Source organism: Peromyscus eremicus, chromosome 6 (assembly GCF_949786415.1).
Source record: "Peromyscus eremicus chromosome 6, PerEre_H2_v1, whole genome shotgun sequence".
Lineage (NCBI taxonomy): Eukaryota > Metazoa > Chordata > Mammalia > Rodentia > Cricetidae > Peromyscus > Peromyscus eremicus.
Genome location: NC_081421.1, coordinates 93684801 through 93701269, shown reverse-complemented (window position 1 = coordinate 93701269; position 16469 = coordinate 93684801). Strand labels below are relative to the sequence as shown.

General features: G+C 47.7%; 1 protein-coding gene across 1 annotated transcript in view; it reads right to left on the bottom strand.

Moving 5' to 3' along the window:
- Nucleotides 1-16469, bottom strand: part of Abca4 (ATP binding cassette subfamily A member 4) — a 126128-nt gene that overhangs the window by 34631 nt on the left and 75028 nt on the right. Inside the window, exons 18-28 of the mRNA XM_059266177.1 lie at nt 14790-14921; nt 12489-12628; nt 11809-11946; nt 10319-10512; nt 9202-9286; nt 5539-5744; nt 5145-5193; nt 2951-3213; nt 1967-2091; nt 1405-1503; nt 447-633 (exon numbers count right to left, since the gene is read on the bottom strand). Of these exons, the coding sequence (XP_059122160.1) occupies nt 447-633; nt 1405-1503; nt 1967-2091; nt 2951-3213; nt 5145-5193; nt 5539-5744; nt 9202-9286; nt 10319-10512; nt 11809-11946; nt 12489-12628; nt 14790-14921 (1618 nt within the window). The remainder of the gene's footprint in view (nt 1-446; nt 634-1404; nt 1504-1966; nt 2092-2950; nt 3214-5144; nt 5194-5538; nt 5745-9201; nt 9287-10318; nt 10513-11808; nt 11947-12488; nt 12629-14789; nt 14922-16469) is intronic.

Genomic DNA, 16469 nt, shown 5'->3' with positions numbered 1-16469 from the left:
ACAACGAATATCAAACCCAGGGCCTTACGTCATGCTCGACAGTCTACCACCGAGCTCCACCGCCTGCCCCCATAGTAAGCTTAATTAAAACTGTTAATCAATATGTGAACATATTAACACTTGAATGTACATCACAGCATTATTTAGAATAGAGAAAAACATTTTAAATCTAAATGATCAACCATGGGAAATAATTTTTTTGTTTTGTTTTGTTTTGTTTTGTTTTTGTTTTTTCAAGACAGGGTTTCTCTGTGTAGCTTTGGAGCCTGTCCTGGAACTCACTCTGTAGCCCAGGCTGGCCCCGAACTCACAGAGATCCACCTGCCTCTGCCTCCCGAGTGCTGGGATTAAAGGTGTGTGCCGCCACCGCCAGCTCCATGGGAAATAATTTAAAATCCATCAAAAACACAGGGCTAGTATGCACTTGTTAAAAATGATGCCGGTACCTGTGGAGGCGGGAGCCCTCCGGCACCCTCAGGGCACTCGGGCAGCATGGTGAGCTTCTCTCTGGTGCTGCATATGCAGGATGGAGAGGGGTTGGCTGCTGTCCATTTCTGCTTCTGGAGCAGGTGGGTGATGTTCGGGGACACAGAAGGTGTCTTCCAGGAGGTTGAATTGCCACAGGGGTACTCCCTTATGGAAAATGAGAAAATATTCCACAGTCAATCCCACTGCTGATTTTGTTAAATCCCTAAAAAAGAGGAATCATTGCCGGCCGGCTCCTTCTCTGCTCTTCTCTTCCTTGGAGCCTTGGACTCTAATCCTCTTGGGGATTAGAGTCCGCTTGAGGACTATCAAAACGGGGGTCCTGCTCATGACGGAGTGTAGCCTAGGGAATAACCGCCTAGTTGGCGGACTCTCTGGGTTTTTGTTTGTTTGTTTGTTTTGTTTTTTTATTTTTTGTTTTGTTTCTGTCTAGCAGCTCTTACTGTTGAGAGATGAAAAAAATAATAGAAGCATCTGAAATGTGTCCATTTTGCTCTTTAGCAATAGCTTTGGAGAAGATTGGATGAGGGAAGATGCTGTAACTACACAGAACTATAAAGGTTCCTGGCGGATTTCAACTATCTTCTACACGTCTCTTTTCCAGAGTTACAACAATGAGTGAGAGCTGGCCACAGAACTAATTCATGCCACTCAAGTTTCAGTTGTATAATTGCATATCTTCGTCTCCTTTCATCCAGGTATAGAACATAGAAAATTTCTGTATTGATACACAGAGCTGTTGATGATGGGGGCTTCCTAGGATGAAGTTCTGCTTAAAGAAGAAGCTGGTAAGTGCTGGTTGGAGACATGGACGTGACCCATACAATAACACAGGGCAGGACTGAGGGGTCTTTCCCAACACCCCCAGGCTGGCTTTGGGGTCCCCAGGGGAGCTGTTTGTGTTAGGGCAGGACTTACGGAAGCCACTCTTTCTTTAGACAACGGTTTCCAAAGCCTGGCTTGTTCAGGAGGACATCTGCCAGCACTGCGAGGTGTTCATTGCTGGGCTCATCCATGCTAGGAAGAGAGAGAGGGAGGGATGCTCACCTGGTCGTCAGACTGGGACAGAATGCACAATGGCCACTAACGCAGATATAAGTGTTTACTGAATTCCATGCCACGTGTGTATGGGAGGCACTGAACCCTCACTTAGAATGGTTATGGGGCTCCTGGAAGTGGGGTAGCCTACCATACACACCTAGAAGTCTGATGGTGGATCATCTATGCCTCAAAAAGATGGAGCTTCAACCCCCTTTCCCAAGCTTCACATCCTCTTTCCCTATGGGCCTTCCACTGGGTACCACACTGCTAAGCACTGACTCCTACGTTAGCTTCCCTTCTAAGAACAATCCCAGGACTCCTTCTACCTTGGTGACGATTCCAGGGAGGTGGGGAGGTCAAGACCCTTCTAGCAAGCATGTGGTCCAGGAATATCACATGTCAGAGGACACTGGTGTGCCCCGGGGATGAATCTACACACCTGAAGAAGGTATATTGATGTCCGTACATCCAGGGGTGAAGGGTTAAAGCTGGAAATTCACCAAACGGAGGCACAATGATGGAAAGCATCAGAGCCAAAAACACAAAAGTGGCAGGGAGAACAATCTGTAAGAGAACATCAATGGAGACACGGGCTGAAGTATGAGAGATGATACACATGCACAGGAAGGCACTCAATGCACACATGTGTACCCATGGTAATGCACACGTGCAGCACACACATTTTCTTAAGCATTTATCCTCCACTGCATATTCAGATGCTGGTAGGGAAGGGCAGGCATCTAGGGGAACATTATAGGCAAGTGTAAAAGGTAATACATGCAGAAGGAAATGGAATGTTTCTGCAGTCATTAAGAATCTGAGTGTATGCCATGCTCAGCTAGAGCCTCAAGGGAAGTTTAAAGAACAAGTTACATTTTTTTAAATGAAAAACATAGACACGGGGCTGGGCATATAGCTGAGATGGTGTAGAGTGTTTGCCCAGCATGCACGAAGCCCTGAGTTCAGTCTGTACCATTGTATAGTATTAGTTTAATGGCACATGCCTTCAATCCCAACACTCAGGAGGTAGAGGTAGGAGGACCAGAAGTTCCAGGTCATTCTTAGATACACATCAAGTTTGAGGCCAGCCTGGAGTACATGATACCCTGTCTCAAAATAGGACAATGGCCTTGATCTTTGGGTCATTAGAAAAATGAATTAAATGTATAACTTTGCCTCTCATTATGAAAATAGAAACAATATTGACTATCTTATTTTTTTACTCTAAATGAGGCCCAAACCTTTCAAGAAGGTTTGCAAAACCCACAATCAAAATAAAGATTTGACAAGGAGGAGGTAGAGGTGATGGGAGCCAAAGTGTTCTGGGTAAAGGTTGAGCTCATCCTCACAGATGCTCCTGAGAAGACAGACCCCAGACCTGAGGGGGAGAAACGAGTCAAGCCCAAGCTGGCCACAGTGGTACCTGAGCCAGAAAGTCCTTGTGGCTGCGGACAGCATGGTGGAATCGCTTGACCAGCAGCGCCTGCACGTGTTGAAGAATCAGCCTAGCGCCTGTGTTGAATGGGGCGTTGGGTTCCTCTGGCTCTGGGGAAGGTTGGCCCTTGGAAGGATCCACTTGTCCTAGGGAGCAGGTGTGGGAGCCCTGGGCAGGCTGCCTGACCTTCTCGGCGGGAGCAGAACAAGGGTGCCGGAGACTGACATGCTCTCTGTTCTGCTGCATGCCACCTAAGGGATATTGGATCAATAATTTGAGAAATGCAAACGTAAGAGATTATGATATACATTTTCCTCACAACATCAGTTACTCTTCATTTGGAGAACCATAGGGCATGGAGACTAACAATCTTTCTGTAGTTGTTCGGGGGCAAGGTCTCACTCTGACCCGTCTGTACTTAGCCACTAGTACTGTGGGAGGTATGAGAATGTGGAATAAAGATCCATCAGTCTGTGTGGCTTTAGGCACCTCATCCAGCCACAGTGAACTCGAGTTTCCCCGGTCTCTGTCCTATCTATCTGCCTCATGAGATTATCGTGATATCAAGTAACACAATGATATCAGGTGCTTTGTCAAGTATAAAGAACCATGCAAGTATGAAGTGAGAGGATTTGTAAGTGTTACCATGAGGGTCTTCTCAAATCTCGATCACAGATCACATGCTCATAAAAACTTGGCGTGTATTTATGGAATTCTCTCAATGATTTTTAAAAGTATATGTTATTATTATTCTCCTTTTCCTCATCGGGAAACTGAGGTATGAAGAGGCTAAGTACCTTGCCCAAAGTCATTTAGGTATCAAATGATGGAGCTCAGGTTTGATGGTTGTTTACTGCACTCTAATGGCTAAACTCTGAATACCTGCTCTTTACTGACTCTGAAATACCCACCTCTATGGCCATGCTGACCAATCTTCAACATCTGACTTTATTATTCTGATAGGCTAATTATTAAAAAAAAAAGGAGCATTTTGTCCAGGTAAAAGTCCCCAACTTTTAAATCTAGCACAAGTTGTGGTATACTTCAACATATTTCCATTCTTGTCTTGGTTAATGTGAATCTTTGGCTTTGAAAGAACTGAGAGAATCAATTGCTTTCTGCAACGAACTTAAAGAGAACCTGGGCCCCACAGTGAGCTACTCCTACCTTCAACAGAGGACTCATCCCTTCCCCCTCTGCAAGGTTGACTGCCTCAATAGTCTGCCACCTGACCTATATGGGTAAGTTGGAATGCATACAGACTGGTAATATTGGCAAATCTAGGCATGAATGATCCATGCTTGGTGACTTAGAAGCTGGATGAGACACACATTATATCTTAGAAGGTGGGAGCAGTAGCAGAAATTCTGCAGGAAGGAAACATTGCATAGGAAGACATTACAATGTGCCACACTGGGTAGGAGGAGGGGACCAGTGACCCAAGACAGCAAGAGAGAATCGCTGCCCATCTTTGCCCCTGAGCAAGAGAGAGGGTCCATTGGGTCTATTTCAGCAGAGTGGGAACATGCCTCTTGCTCTATCAGAAATGATTTGTGTTATGGAGACGTTACCTTTCTGATACTTCTGTTCCCTCTGCAGGAAGTATACAACACTCATAATGCTTTGTGTGGCTGTGAAGAACTAAGCGAAGGACCCAGGCTAACACATACAGAAGAGAGAAGGCCAGATTTCACAGGAATTTCAATCCCCACCATTTCAAAGTCCACAGGTTACTGCCTGAGAGTTTAAGAGTATTTTTATCTTGATCTCAAAGGGGCCGGGAGACTGTGGCTGGCATCTGGGTTGTATTAACTGTCGTCATTATCTCTAAGGACTCCCTGCTAGCTATCACTCATACAGGCAAGAATGGACCAGAAAGAAGCCTGGTAGAGAAGAGAGGAGGTGATGATAGGGAAGGAAAAAGAGAGCAGAGGTGTAGGAGCTGAAGTTTGAGGAAGAAATCTACCCATCTGACATTGATAAGAATCCAGATTCATCCAGAATGTCCCCACCCAGCCAAAGTCAGTTCCCTGTCACCCCGCTGCCATGAAGACACAAAGTGCGTTACATGGGGCTCTGGAATTTAGGAAGGAGTGGATGGCTGCTTTGTTACTTTCTCTGTAGATTTTTCAAGATCAAATCTGGAGAAACACAAAACAGGCCAAAGGGTCCAGCACCATACCTGCAAACATAGAGCCGGAATCAGAGTCCTCTGTGACCTTCAGAAAAATCTGTTGAGACACGAAGAGAGAATTTGACTCAGGCATTCCTACTTCCAGGAAAATCTAAACCTAGTCCCATTTTGTCGGGCACTGTTCACCATGGGAAGAAACGCGTTCTAACTATCTAAGAGCATAGTCTATAAATGGGAAGGTGTGAGCACACGGGGACCATAGCTGCAGAAAGTATGTATGCATGTGGACTGAGGCAGCAGGAAGCCAGCTGGAGAGAGTTGCCACACTGAGTGGGGGAATATCAGCCCTTTGCTTTTGTAAGATTTTTGCTTTTGTGTTAGATTTTTGCAAGAGCCGCCTCTTCTGGCTCTAGTCAGAGACCAGCTGCAACCTCTGCCTTACCTCTTCCAGGGGAGTGTCCGAAATTCCAAAGCTGCTGAGCCCCAGGTCAGTCAGCGTCTCCTCCAGCTCCCGGAAAAGGCTGGCATACGCTCTCTGCTTGAAATTCTTGTTTGGAAGGAGGAAGATAAGTTCCTGACCAATGCATTCCACCAGCTTTGCCTCTGGAACATGGTGGTACACCAAATCCATCAGCTCCTTCACATTCCCTAAGACAAGAAAAAGGGCTGCTACCAACGCTAGTCAGCCTGTTCTACAACCTGGAAGACTGTGAGGTCGCCTGGGCCTCCTGGTCGATTCCAACCCCCACCTCTCTCCTCCCCCCTCCCCATTTCTCTCTTGTGTGTGTGTGTGTGTGTGTGTGTGTGTGTGTGTGTGTGTGTGTGTGTGTGTGTGTGTGTTGAAACAGGGTCTCATGTAGCACAGGCTGGCCTCAAACCCTTTATATAATTAAACCTGATCTTGAACTCCTGATCTTGCTCCCTCTATCCTCAAGTGATGGATTAGAGGTGTTTACAAATATATCATCTTTATCTGAGTGACGGTGGCGCACACCTTTAACAGCACTCGGGAGGCAGAGGCAGGCAGATCTCTGTGAGTTTGAGGACAGCCTGGGTTGCACAGAGAAACCCTGTCTTGAAAAACCAATCTATATGCACCTTTGGTGGTGTGTGTGTGCGTGTGTGTGTGTGTGTGTGTGTGTGTGTGTGTGTGTGTGTGTTTGCTGAGACGGGGTTTCTCCTTGAAGCCCAGCTTAGCCTGTATGTTGGTTTGGTACTGGCTGGCCTTCCCGAGTGCTGGGATTAGAGGCATTAGAACCACACTCTTGGCTCCTGGTGTCACATCATTTCTTGTAGACTTGAAGCTCAGCAAGTCTATTTTTAGCTTAGTTGACTCTAGGACTAGAGCACTCCAGGTGGCTAGCTGTGCAACCTGAGGGAGGGCATTTCTTCCATTGTTCAGTCAAACGTGTATTGCCTCAAGGAATGCTACACTGCGCGAGTCCTTCCCGAGTTCCTCATCTGTGAAAGGGGGAAATAACTGTGCCCACTTCATGACTGTTTGTGTGCATGGGGAGTTAACGTATACACAGTGCTTGGAGTGGTGCCTGGTGCAAAGCTGGCACTTAGCTGCTGTTGCATTCCTGAACATCAGCCCAGGGAAGAACGTTCATCGGTATTGTTGCTTATGCTCATTCATTAGAAACTTAGGGGTTAAGTCAGAGTTGGTTTCTTCTTCCTGGTCTGGCCCAAACAAGCTGTAGGAGACTTATCCAAGACACTAGAGAGGAGACTAGTCCCCTTCCTAAATTGCCTGGTTTACTTCTTAGAGAGCCACACCATTTTCCCTTGGGTTGTACCTGTCCTCTCAAACAAAACAAGATTTGTTAACCAGCGACTGCTGGAGATTGAAAGGCCCTGGAGAGGATGAGGATGGCATGGGAAGTGGGTGGGAAGCATGTTAGCATGATAACTTTGAACAGCCAGAACTGGATTTTATGGACAAGCATGGTATTACATTGGAATTGAAAGCCTAACTTTAAAAAAAAAAAGTCTTGCTTTGTAATTCAGACTGGCCTTGCACTCACAATCCTGCAGTAGCCTCCCGAGTGCTGGGATTGTACGTAGGAGATGCTCTAGTCCCAGTGAGCATTAATGTTCAGGCCAGTTTTCTTAAAGGGTCAGCATTGCCTAGGAGAGTCTCGCCTTTCTTACAAAAATGACGTGGTCGGAATATTTTGTAACTCCCCATTAAGACCCTGTGCTTAGCTAGAATGAAAGGCGTGTGTGTCACACCTGCAAACTGTGTGATTGTCTTCAGTCCTGGATGATCTCATACTGGGACCGGGGAGTTCTTTACTAGAGGAAATAGCTCTGCCCCAGTAGCTTGTAGAGGTCACACTCATTGTTCTCTGAGGAAGGAAGTGAGACAGAGTCACTGGATTCCCAGGGATTCTGTCTTAGATGTGTGTCAGCCTCTCACAAGGCTCCATCTGGAGGGAGGTCTGTGAGTGTGTGTGTGTGTGTGAGTGAGTGAGTGAAAAGCCAGCCAAGGGGGTTACCGGGGATTAAGGGATCGCTCCTCCCTAATGGGGGGCATCACTGCCTACCATACTTAACCACCATCTCAGCACGCCCATGCTATACAAAGGAAGTCTTTTCCTAGAAATAAAGCCATACTTTAAAAATCATGCCGGCCACAGACACATTCCAACTCGATCTTGATGGACTATACAATAAAACACATCAGTGTTGATTTGTTTAAAGAAAATATCAATGTCTTGACCAAGATTCCAAGAAGTTTTCAGCAACACCAGAGATGCCCATAGCGAGATGAGCAAAGCGTGAGATCCAGAGACAATTCCAAAGCCATGCTTTCTGCTCAGCACCGATTCTGCCGGCAGGGGGAGTCAATACTGGCGATGCGACTCCAAGAATTTCCTCTCAGGTGGTTGTTATGTGAGACAGGGTCTCACTCTGTCATCCAGGATGGCCTAAACTCCCTATTTAGATCTGGCTGGCCTAGAACTCACAGAGATCTGCCTACCTCTGCCTCTGCTGGGATTGAAGGCTTGTGCCAATACATCTGGCTTCCTCCTCACCCCTACCCCACCCCATCAGATTTTAAGCAGAGCACATCAATGTTCCACCAAATTTCACTTAGTAGATTCTTCAGGTTTTGGGGGGAGGAGTGTTAAATAGAAAACTTTGTCTTTGATAAGCACACACTTTCCTCTGTTCAGAAAGCAGGGTCAGTACCTAAGTTTATTTTGCTTTGACATAGGATCTTAGGGGATGTGGCATTCCACTTGCAAAGTAACCCTCATGAGAGGCCCGAAGATGGGCAGTATTGAGAATGGAAAGGGTTCTAGCAAGCTCTTGGGATCCTGAGCTTGAATCTGACAGGTGAACAGTTGCATGGACAGTGAGCTTATTTACTACATCTCTCTGGTGACAGGGAGCGGCCTCTGAGAGATAATATACCCTTAAATTAAAGGGAGGCTCAGTGGGAACTTGGGTAGCACTAGGAAATGTGTGCATTGCACGAAGATGTCATGCATCCTCTCCACCGACAAGCTCAGATTCTCCAAAATTTCCCTGTAAGAGACATGCAGGGATTGAGAGATGGCTCAGCGTGTTAAGAGCACTCATGGCTCTTACAGGGGCCCTGGGTTCAGTTCCTGGCACCCACCCGCTGGCTCACAGCTGTCTGTAACTCTAGTTTCAGACCTAGTGCCCTCTTCTGGCTTCGGCAGGCACTGCACATACATGGTTCACTTTCACCCATGCAGACAGTCATACACATAAAAATAATAAATCTTACACAGAGAGAACCAGATGGTACCTTGGCACACTTTTAAGAGTAGATGCGTCCACACTCTGTTACAGGGCAGGGGGACTCTAAGGACCAAAGTGTAATATGAGTAGGGGTGGGGATGAACAAAGATTGGATTCCTTATTAAAGAGAGGTCTCTTGGGTGCACGACTTTAAAATCGCGCTAGGAGGAGCAACGGGCTCAAGGAAAAAGATGAGCAATTGCATGACTTTGGGCTTCGAGGCACACCGAGTGTTCTCTTTGCTCGAGTGCATCACAACAGAGCACACCCGACCACGTGGCAGATGGTCACTGAACCAGAACTGGTGTTCAACCTGGCCAGCTCTTACCATCCAAGACTTGTTCCTCGGTTATCTCATCAGCTCGGGCTGGACACCTGGTGGAGAAAGCCTTTGATGTACAGCTGCAGGCCCCCTACAACAGACAGACAGAAGTGACTGATAAGACGCACATCCTTTCAACGACAGCATCTTCACGGTGCCAGCTGCTGTCACCACTGCTCTGTTGGCCTCTCATCACCAACTGGGGCCAACATTTTTTTGTTGTTGTTCTCTGTTTAATCTATTAATTCATCTGAGCATTTTGAGGGTGTAGCTGCTTGATTTTTATCCCAGAGGGAATGTGAGTCAGGCGGAGAGAGAGGCGGAACCTCAAAGCATCCCTTCGGCTGGTCATTCATCATGTGGCAGCTAGAGAGACATTCTGCTCCCCTCCCAACCCCTGCAGACACCAGGCTGTGAAAATCTATGCAGGACAGGAAAACCCACTACAGCCCTTCACACTGGAGGTGTAAATGACGCTACAGAAGAACAATTGCGGCGATCTGAGTACCAGGGACACCTGTTTTCAAGGAGCCCGGCAACATTCACAACACTTTATCTCATTTGTCCCCACTACATCCCTACCGGGCAGAGGCCGGCACCATCAGCTTCTTTTTCCACGTAAGGAAAGACAACAGTAAAGAACAAAAATCACTTGCTCAGGATGACACCATGGACTTGCCAGTTCTAAGGGCATGCTTGGTGGTCTCTGCTGGCTTCCCCGCCCCCGTATCATTTTCAGATTATAGTTCCCAACGACGCCTCTCCTTAGATTTCATTTACTACTGGAATTCAGGCTTAATTAGGGAACATGGATGTTGGAATGAAGGAGAGACGCTTAAACAAAGCGGACTAACCTCGAAGGGCACCACTACGTGTATAGTTTGGGACACTGATGTGTAGTGCTTTCAGGTTATTTTAAAGTAGTTGTATCTGAGTGTGTGTTGGGGGGCATCTCTATAGGGTAGGTTAGGATGCGATTACCGAAATCTGCAAATAGTCCCAGAAACAAGCTGATTCTGACAGCGAAAGGTCCAGTGGGTAGAGATATCTAGAAGAGCAGCCCCACACTGCCTGTCCCTTCTCACCCAAGTCGCCCGGGCCCCTTCCCCGGGCAGACACGTACCTCACAGCCACCTCTTTGGCTCTGGATGTTTTTCATCTTGCGAACCAAGGTCAAGTAGAAGCCTGTGCCAAAGCAGTTCTTGAGGAAGAGTGGGGTTCCGGAGCAGTAGAGCCTTCCCTGGGAAATGATGGCAATGCGATCTCCGAGGAGGTCAGCCTCATCCATGTGGTGAGTGGACATGATGATGGTTCTGCCTGTGAGGAAGAGGTCGGGGTTGTTACCAGACAAGCCCTAGAGAGGATGGACAGCAACCTGCAGGCTATGCGGTCCCAGAACTCGGAGTTAATGAATAAAAACAAAGTAGCAAATTATGCAGCAAGCAAGTGGTGTTAGAGTAAGTACTATATCCTAGCATATGCACACTATAAAGCACCATCACATAGACTGTCTCTGCATTGAGCCTCAGGTAAGACTCAAACAATTTGACATGTGTGGGACACAGTCAACACCATCCTCACTGGCAGCATCTCTGGACTTCCATATGGTCTTCACATCATAAACACCACTCGTACTTTGTAGGAACACACACAGCACTCTCTCATTAAATGGGGACTGTTATTTAAAAAGGAAATGAGAATTTTAGCCTTCAGTGAGGGGCACGAGGAGTACAGTAAGAACAGAGGAGGCAGCTTTCCAGGCTGCGCGGGATGAACCACACTGCTGCTTGTGTGGGGTCTCCAGGCTGTGCAGGATGAACCACACTGCTGCTTGTGCGGGGTCTCCAGGCTGTGCGGGATGAACCACACTGCTGCTTGTGTGGGGTCTCCAGGCTGTGCGGGATGAACCACACTGCTGCTTGTGCGGGGTCTCAACTCTGCCTGACGTGGCTTCTGGATGTGAATCCTCTGGAAGGCGCTGGGATGGATGGGTAAAGAGCCTGTCTAAAACATCTTCATCTGCCACAGCCTTCTGCAGTTCCAGACATCTAGCCCCCTGTTCTTAACACCTAGTCTCAGGGGGTCACACAACAGCTAGGCAGCTTCTTGGGGTACTTTTGCCAGAGGGCAATTCCACTTTTTCAGATTGGAGGACTAGGGGTAGAAACGACTTTCGTTTTTGTTTTCCTTTGTTGAGACAGGGTTTCATGTAACCCAGGCTTGCCTTGAACATGCTGAGACTGATCTTGAATTTCTAATCTACCTGCCTCTACCTCCTGAGTGCTGGGATTTATGTGCATGTGCTACCAGGCTTGGTTTATGTGGTGCTGGGATTGAACTTGGGGCTTTGTGCATGCTTTGTAAACACTACACCAAATGAGCTACACTCCCAATCCAGCTTTCTAGAATATTTCGGCAAGTAGGCCACTTCATCCAGGATTCCCTGCTTGTATTTATGTAAAAATCTCAGGAGGCTCTTACTTGAACTCGAACTCACTGATGGTCTCCAATGAGTGCAGTTATGGCTGTTAGTATACATAAGTATACAATACTAGGTATGAGAAAATGGGATTCCTGGAAGCACCTCAATGGAGCATGAGCAGCAACCCTCACCTGAGCGATACTTCAGGAGCAGGTCCCAGATGGAGCGCCTGGAGTAGGGGTCCACCCCAGAGGTGGGTTCGTCCAGGACCACCACTTTGGAATCTCCCACAAAAGCAATGGCCACAGACAGCTTCCTTTGCATGCCACCTGGAGGCGGGAGGAAGACAGTGGTGGTACATCACAGACACCTTGGCATGGGGAAGACAGAAGCCCAGGGCTGGTGGCACACGGAGGTTCGTTACATCTGACAGTTGGATACTGCCACCTCAGATGTGCCTACACCGTCCGAAGCCATAGTGGCATTCAGTCTTCATCAATGCAGAAAGGCCACCCTTGCATCCTAGCACCCGGTCATCTGAAGACTGTAGGTTTAACTTCGCAGAAGTAGTAGGAGCTGTCCCCCGTTAGAAGGCCCTGCTCCAGTGGTTCTCAACCTTCCTAACGCTGTGACCCTTTAATATAGCTCCCTGTGTTGTGGTGACCCCCAACTATAAAATTATTTCGTTGCTACTTCATAACTGTAATTTTGCTGCTGTTATGATTTGTAATGTAAATATCTGATATGCAACCCTTGGGGGGGTTGAGACCCACAGGTTGAGAACCACTGCTCTACCCCACCCTCTGCTAGGGTGCACTGAGAGGCAATGGATGCTCCCTATGAGGCTCTATCTCCTTCCAATACCAGGCACCTGAGAGGTCCTGAGCTTCCTCGTTTCTCTTGTGGTGGAGACCAGTGTCTTCTAACATGGCTTCCATCTCCAGCTGGGCCTCCTCCCAGGACTTCCCTTTCAGCTGGGCATAGAAGAGGATGTGCTCAGCCACCGTGAGGCTGTGGGGACAGGATGAAGAGAAAAGCAATGGGCTAAGCAATTTCATCTCTAGCAATTTCTCTTAGAAAATAAAGATGAAGCAGAGTGGTGGTGGCGCACGCCTTTAATCCCAGCACTCAGGAAGCAGAGGCAGGATGATCTCTGGGTTCGAGGCCAGCCCTATCTCAAAAGAAAGAAAATAAAGATGAATATGAAGACATAGCTGTGATGGTTTAAAAGAAAATGGCACCCAAAGGGAGTGGCATAGTAGGAGGTGTGGCCTTGTTGGAGGAAGTGTGTCACTGTGGGGGCGGGCTTTGAGGTCTCTTTTCTCAAGCTTTGCTCAGTGTGACCGTCAGCTGACTTCCTGTTGCCTCTGAATCAAGATGTAAGACTCTCAGCTCCAGCACCATGTCTGCCTGCACGCCGCCATGTTCCCCATCCTGATGATAATGGACTGAACCTCTGAAACTGTAAGCGAGCCACCTCAATTAAATGTTTTTATTTATAAGAGTGCTGTGGTCATGGTGTCTCTTCGCAGCAATAAAAAACCCTAACTAAGACAACAGCAATCAAAATTTTCATCATGGTATTATTTACGATATAAAAGTGAAACAACCAACCAATCCTGCCCAAATATCTAATGAGAAAATTAATTAAATAGTTCATTTGTACATTGGAACAGTATATAGACATTAGAAATTTCTTTTTAAAGAAATATGTAATCACGCGAAAAGATATTCAGTTACAGGGCTGGCGAGATGACTCAGTGGTTAAGAGCACTGGTTGCTCTTACAGGACCTGGGTTTGAGTCCCAGCACCTACATGGTGGCTCACAACTGTCTGTAATTCCAGTTCCAGGGGATCTGATGCCCTCTTCTCGGGCACTAGGCACACCTATAGTGCACAGATATACACTCGGGCAGAACACCCAGACACGTAAGAAAATAATTAAAAAGAAAACCCATTTTCAAGAAGTCAGCTTACAAAATTGTACGTGTAACTTTACTCTCCTTTATAGTTTCCATGCATGTCTACACATGCAGAGTAATTTCTGAAGAACCATATCTAGAGGTGTTGACAGCAATTGCCTCTGGGTAGTAAAATGTCTGGTGACAGTTTTGCTTTGTTTTGTTTGTTTTCCTTTGTGTGTGGCTGTCCTTCTGTCCTTCACCCCCCTCCTTCCCTCCACAATGACTGGAGTCGGGACATAAAATATGTTTCGACTGAAAAGAAACGAGTAGGGTAAGAGAGAGAAGGAGGAGGAGAGGGACAGAGGGGAAGGAGAAGGAAGATGGAGGTGGAAGAAGAAAGGGAGAAAAGAAAGAAAACTCCAGCAAACCAGCGTGAAGGGCCTCCTAAAAGGCAGTCTTCAGCACTCAGCATGAAGGAACGAAGGCTCTCCTCTCTCTGGTTCCTGCCTGGAAGGATTTTGGGGCAAGGGGTTGGGGGGTTCAGAAAGAATCCGCTGTCACTCCTCTGGCTGGGGACACTGCAGCTGTGAGCACCAGGAGCACATTTGGAGGGACAATTCTTACCTAAGCAGGACAAGGGCTCTGAATGGGACCAGGCGAAAGCTTTGGGCTGGAGGGAGTACGTACTACGGGCAGTGAGGACAGGATACAGGTGGCTTAGGGTCACTATTGCTGTGATGAAACACCGTGACCAAAGCAACTTAGGGAGAAAAGGGTTTATTCGGCTCACACTTCCATATCACTGTTGATCTTCAAAGGAAGTCAGGGCAGGGACTCAAGCAGTGTAGGAACCTGGAGGCAGGAGCTGGTGCAGAGGCCATGGAGGAGTGCTGCTTACTGGCTTGCTCATCATGGCTTGCTCAGTCTGCTTTCTTATAGAACCCACGACCCTCACCCCTGGGATGGCACCACTTGAAATGGACTGGGCCCTCTCACATCAATCACTAACTAAGAAAATGCCCTACAGGCCTACTTACAGCCCCATCTTATTGAGGCATTTTCTCAACTGAGGCTCCCTTCTCTCCAGTGACTCTGGCTTGTGTCAAGTTGACATAAAACTGGCCTCCACAGCAGGGGTCATTTCCAATAGACATTTTGTTTTCCTGTGGTGCTGGGGATGGAACCCAGAGGTGATGGACATGCCAGGCAAGCACTCTCCCACAGAGCCCACCCCTGCCCAGGAGGACTTCGACTTCAGCTCACTTACTGGTGGAACAGGATGTTGTGCTGGGGACACATGCCCAGGTTCTGGCGGATTGCATCCAGGCTAGTTTCAATGTCTTTTCCTCCGATGAGCACAGTCCCCGATGTTGGGGGCAACAGCCCTGTCAGGATGGACCTGCCAAACACAGGGTTAAGTGGCAGAAGAGAAGGTCTTTAGGACTCACCAGGAGAGGAGGGCAATGCCATTCCAGGGTCGAAAGGACACTTGTGGTAACTCCTGTCCCATCTCTCTATCCAACTCAAACCTGCGGTAGCTGAGGGGCCTAAACATTTTCCACACAGGGCTTCCTTAGCCCTAGTGCCTATATCCAGGTCCTAGTACTGAGGACCGCAAGGGCCTTCTCACTCTATCTTTTATTTCCTAATGCTTCCAGACCAGCAGCAAGAGCCGCAGAGATTCCCAGCCTCAGACATCCCATCACTCACCCATCACTGTGGTGGTGAGTGGTAGTGCCTGCTGGGATGGTCAGCCATACTGGTCACTGCTGTGGTCAGTCATGTGGTCACTGTGGTGTTCACTGATGTGGTCAGCCATAATGGTCACTGTTGTGGTCACTGTGATGGTCAGCTGTAGTGTCCATTATGAAGGTCTGTCATAGTGGTCACTGTGGTGTTCACTGATGTGGTCAGCTGTAGTGGCCACTGTCTCGTTTACTGTGTGGTCAGTTGTAGTGTCCACTGTGAAGGTCAGCCATTTGGTGGCTATTGATGTGGTTAGCCCTTGTGTCATGGTCACTGTTGTGTTCAGTTAAAGGGGTTGAGAGCACAGCCCACTGCTTTACCTGGGTAAGCAACCTTGATTATGGAGAAACCAGCTGTTGCCTTTACAAAGCCCAGGTAGGTCCCTGGTGATGATGAGAAGCTGAACCCACCTACACATTCAGTGTGTGTCAGCTGATTGATTAACTGCAGTCAGGCACAGGAATTACCACTAACAATTTCAATTTTGGATCCCAAACATAAAAAGCCCATAACTGTGTTGTGATTTTTTCCCCCTTTCTTTAGTAAAGTAAGACATATTGGCCCCTACCTGCTTAGGTAGTTGTCTGGGTTAAGTGAGTCAATATGTACTTTAGAACAGCACCAGTATGAAGTGAAACTTAAAAACGTGATGTTATTCCCGGTGTTAGGAGCATTATGTTTCAACGCCAGAGGAAGTTGAATTTCTGCACTGGGTGAAGTAATGTGTTTGTCTTGAAGAGGTCCTGGGGTCTTGGATGGAGCTTCCTGTTCTCTGACCACGTGAGTTAGCTGGAAGATAGGCCTAGTCTGCCACACCCAGCTCTGTCTTGAGTTCTGATAAAATCGCAGGCTATCTGAACCTGTATTTAGAAGCTGAAATCTTTGTTGATCAACCACTAGAGGGAAACAGTACCAAGCACAATGGCACCAGCCCCGCATTCCATTCACACTGAAAGGCCCGAGAGCACATTCCAGAGCAGGGTGTACACCGCTGTTCCTTCCCGGGGCTCTGGGAGCCAAGCATTTGATGGCTGCTGTCACATGGCTTGTTGACCCCCCACCCCCACCCCTCCTCCACCCACTCACCCACCGGACATCTGTCTGTTCTCAGCAGGTGGCGCTCAGGCCCCTGGAGAACTGTAGGGCTGAGAAGTCCACCCAGAGCCCCAGATCTTCCAGCACTTGGCTTTCCGCCAGGCAG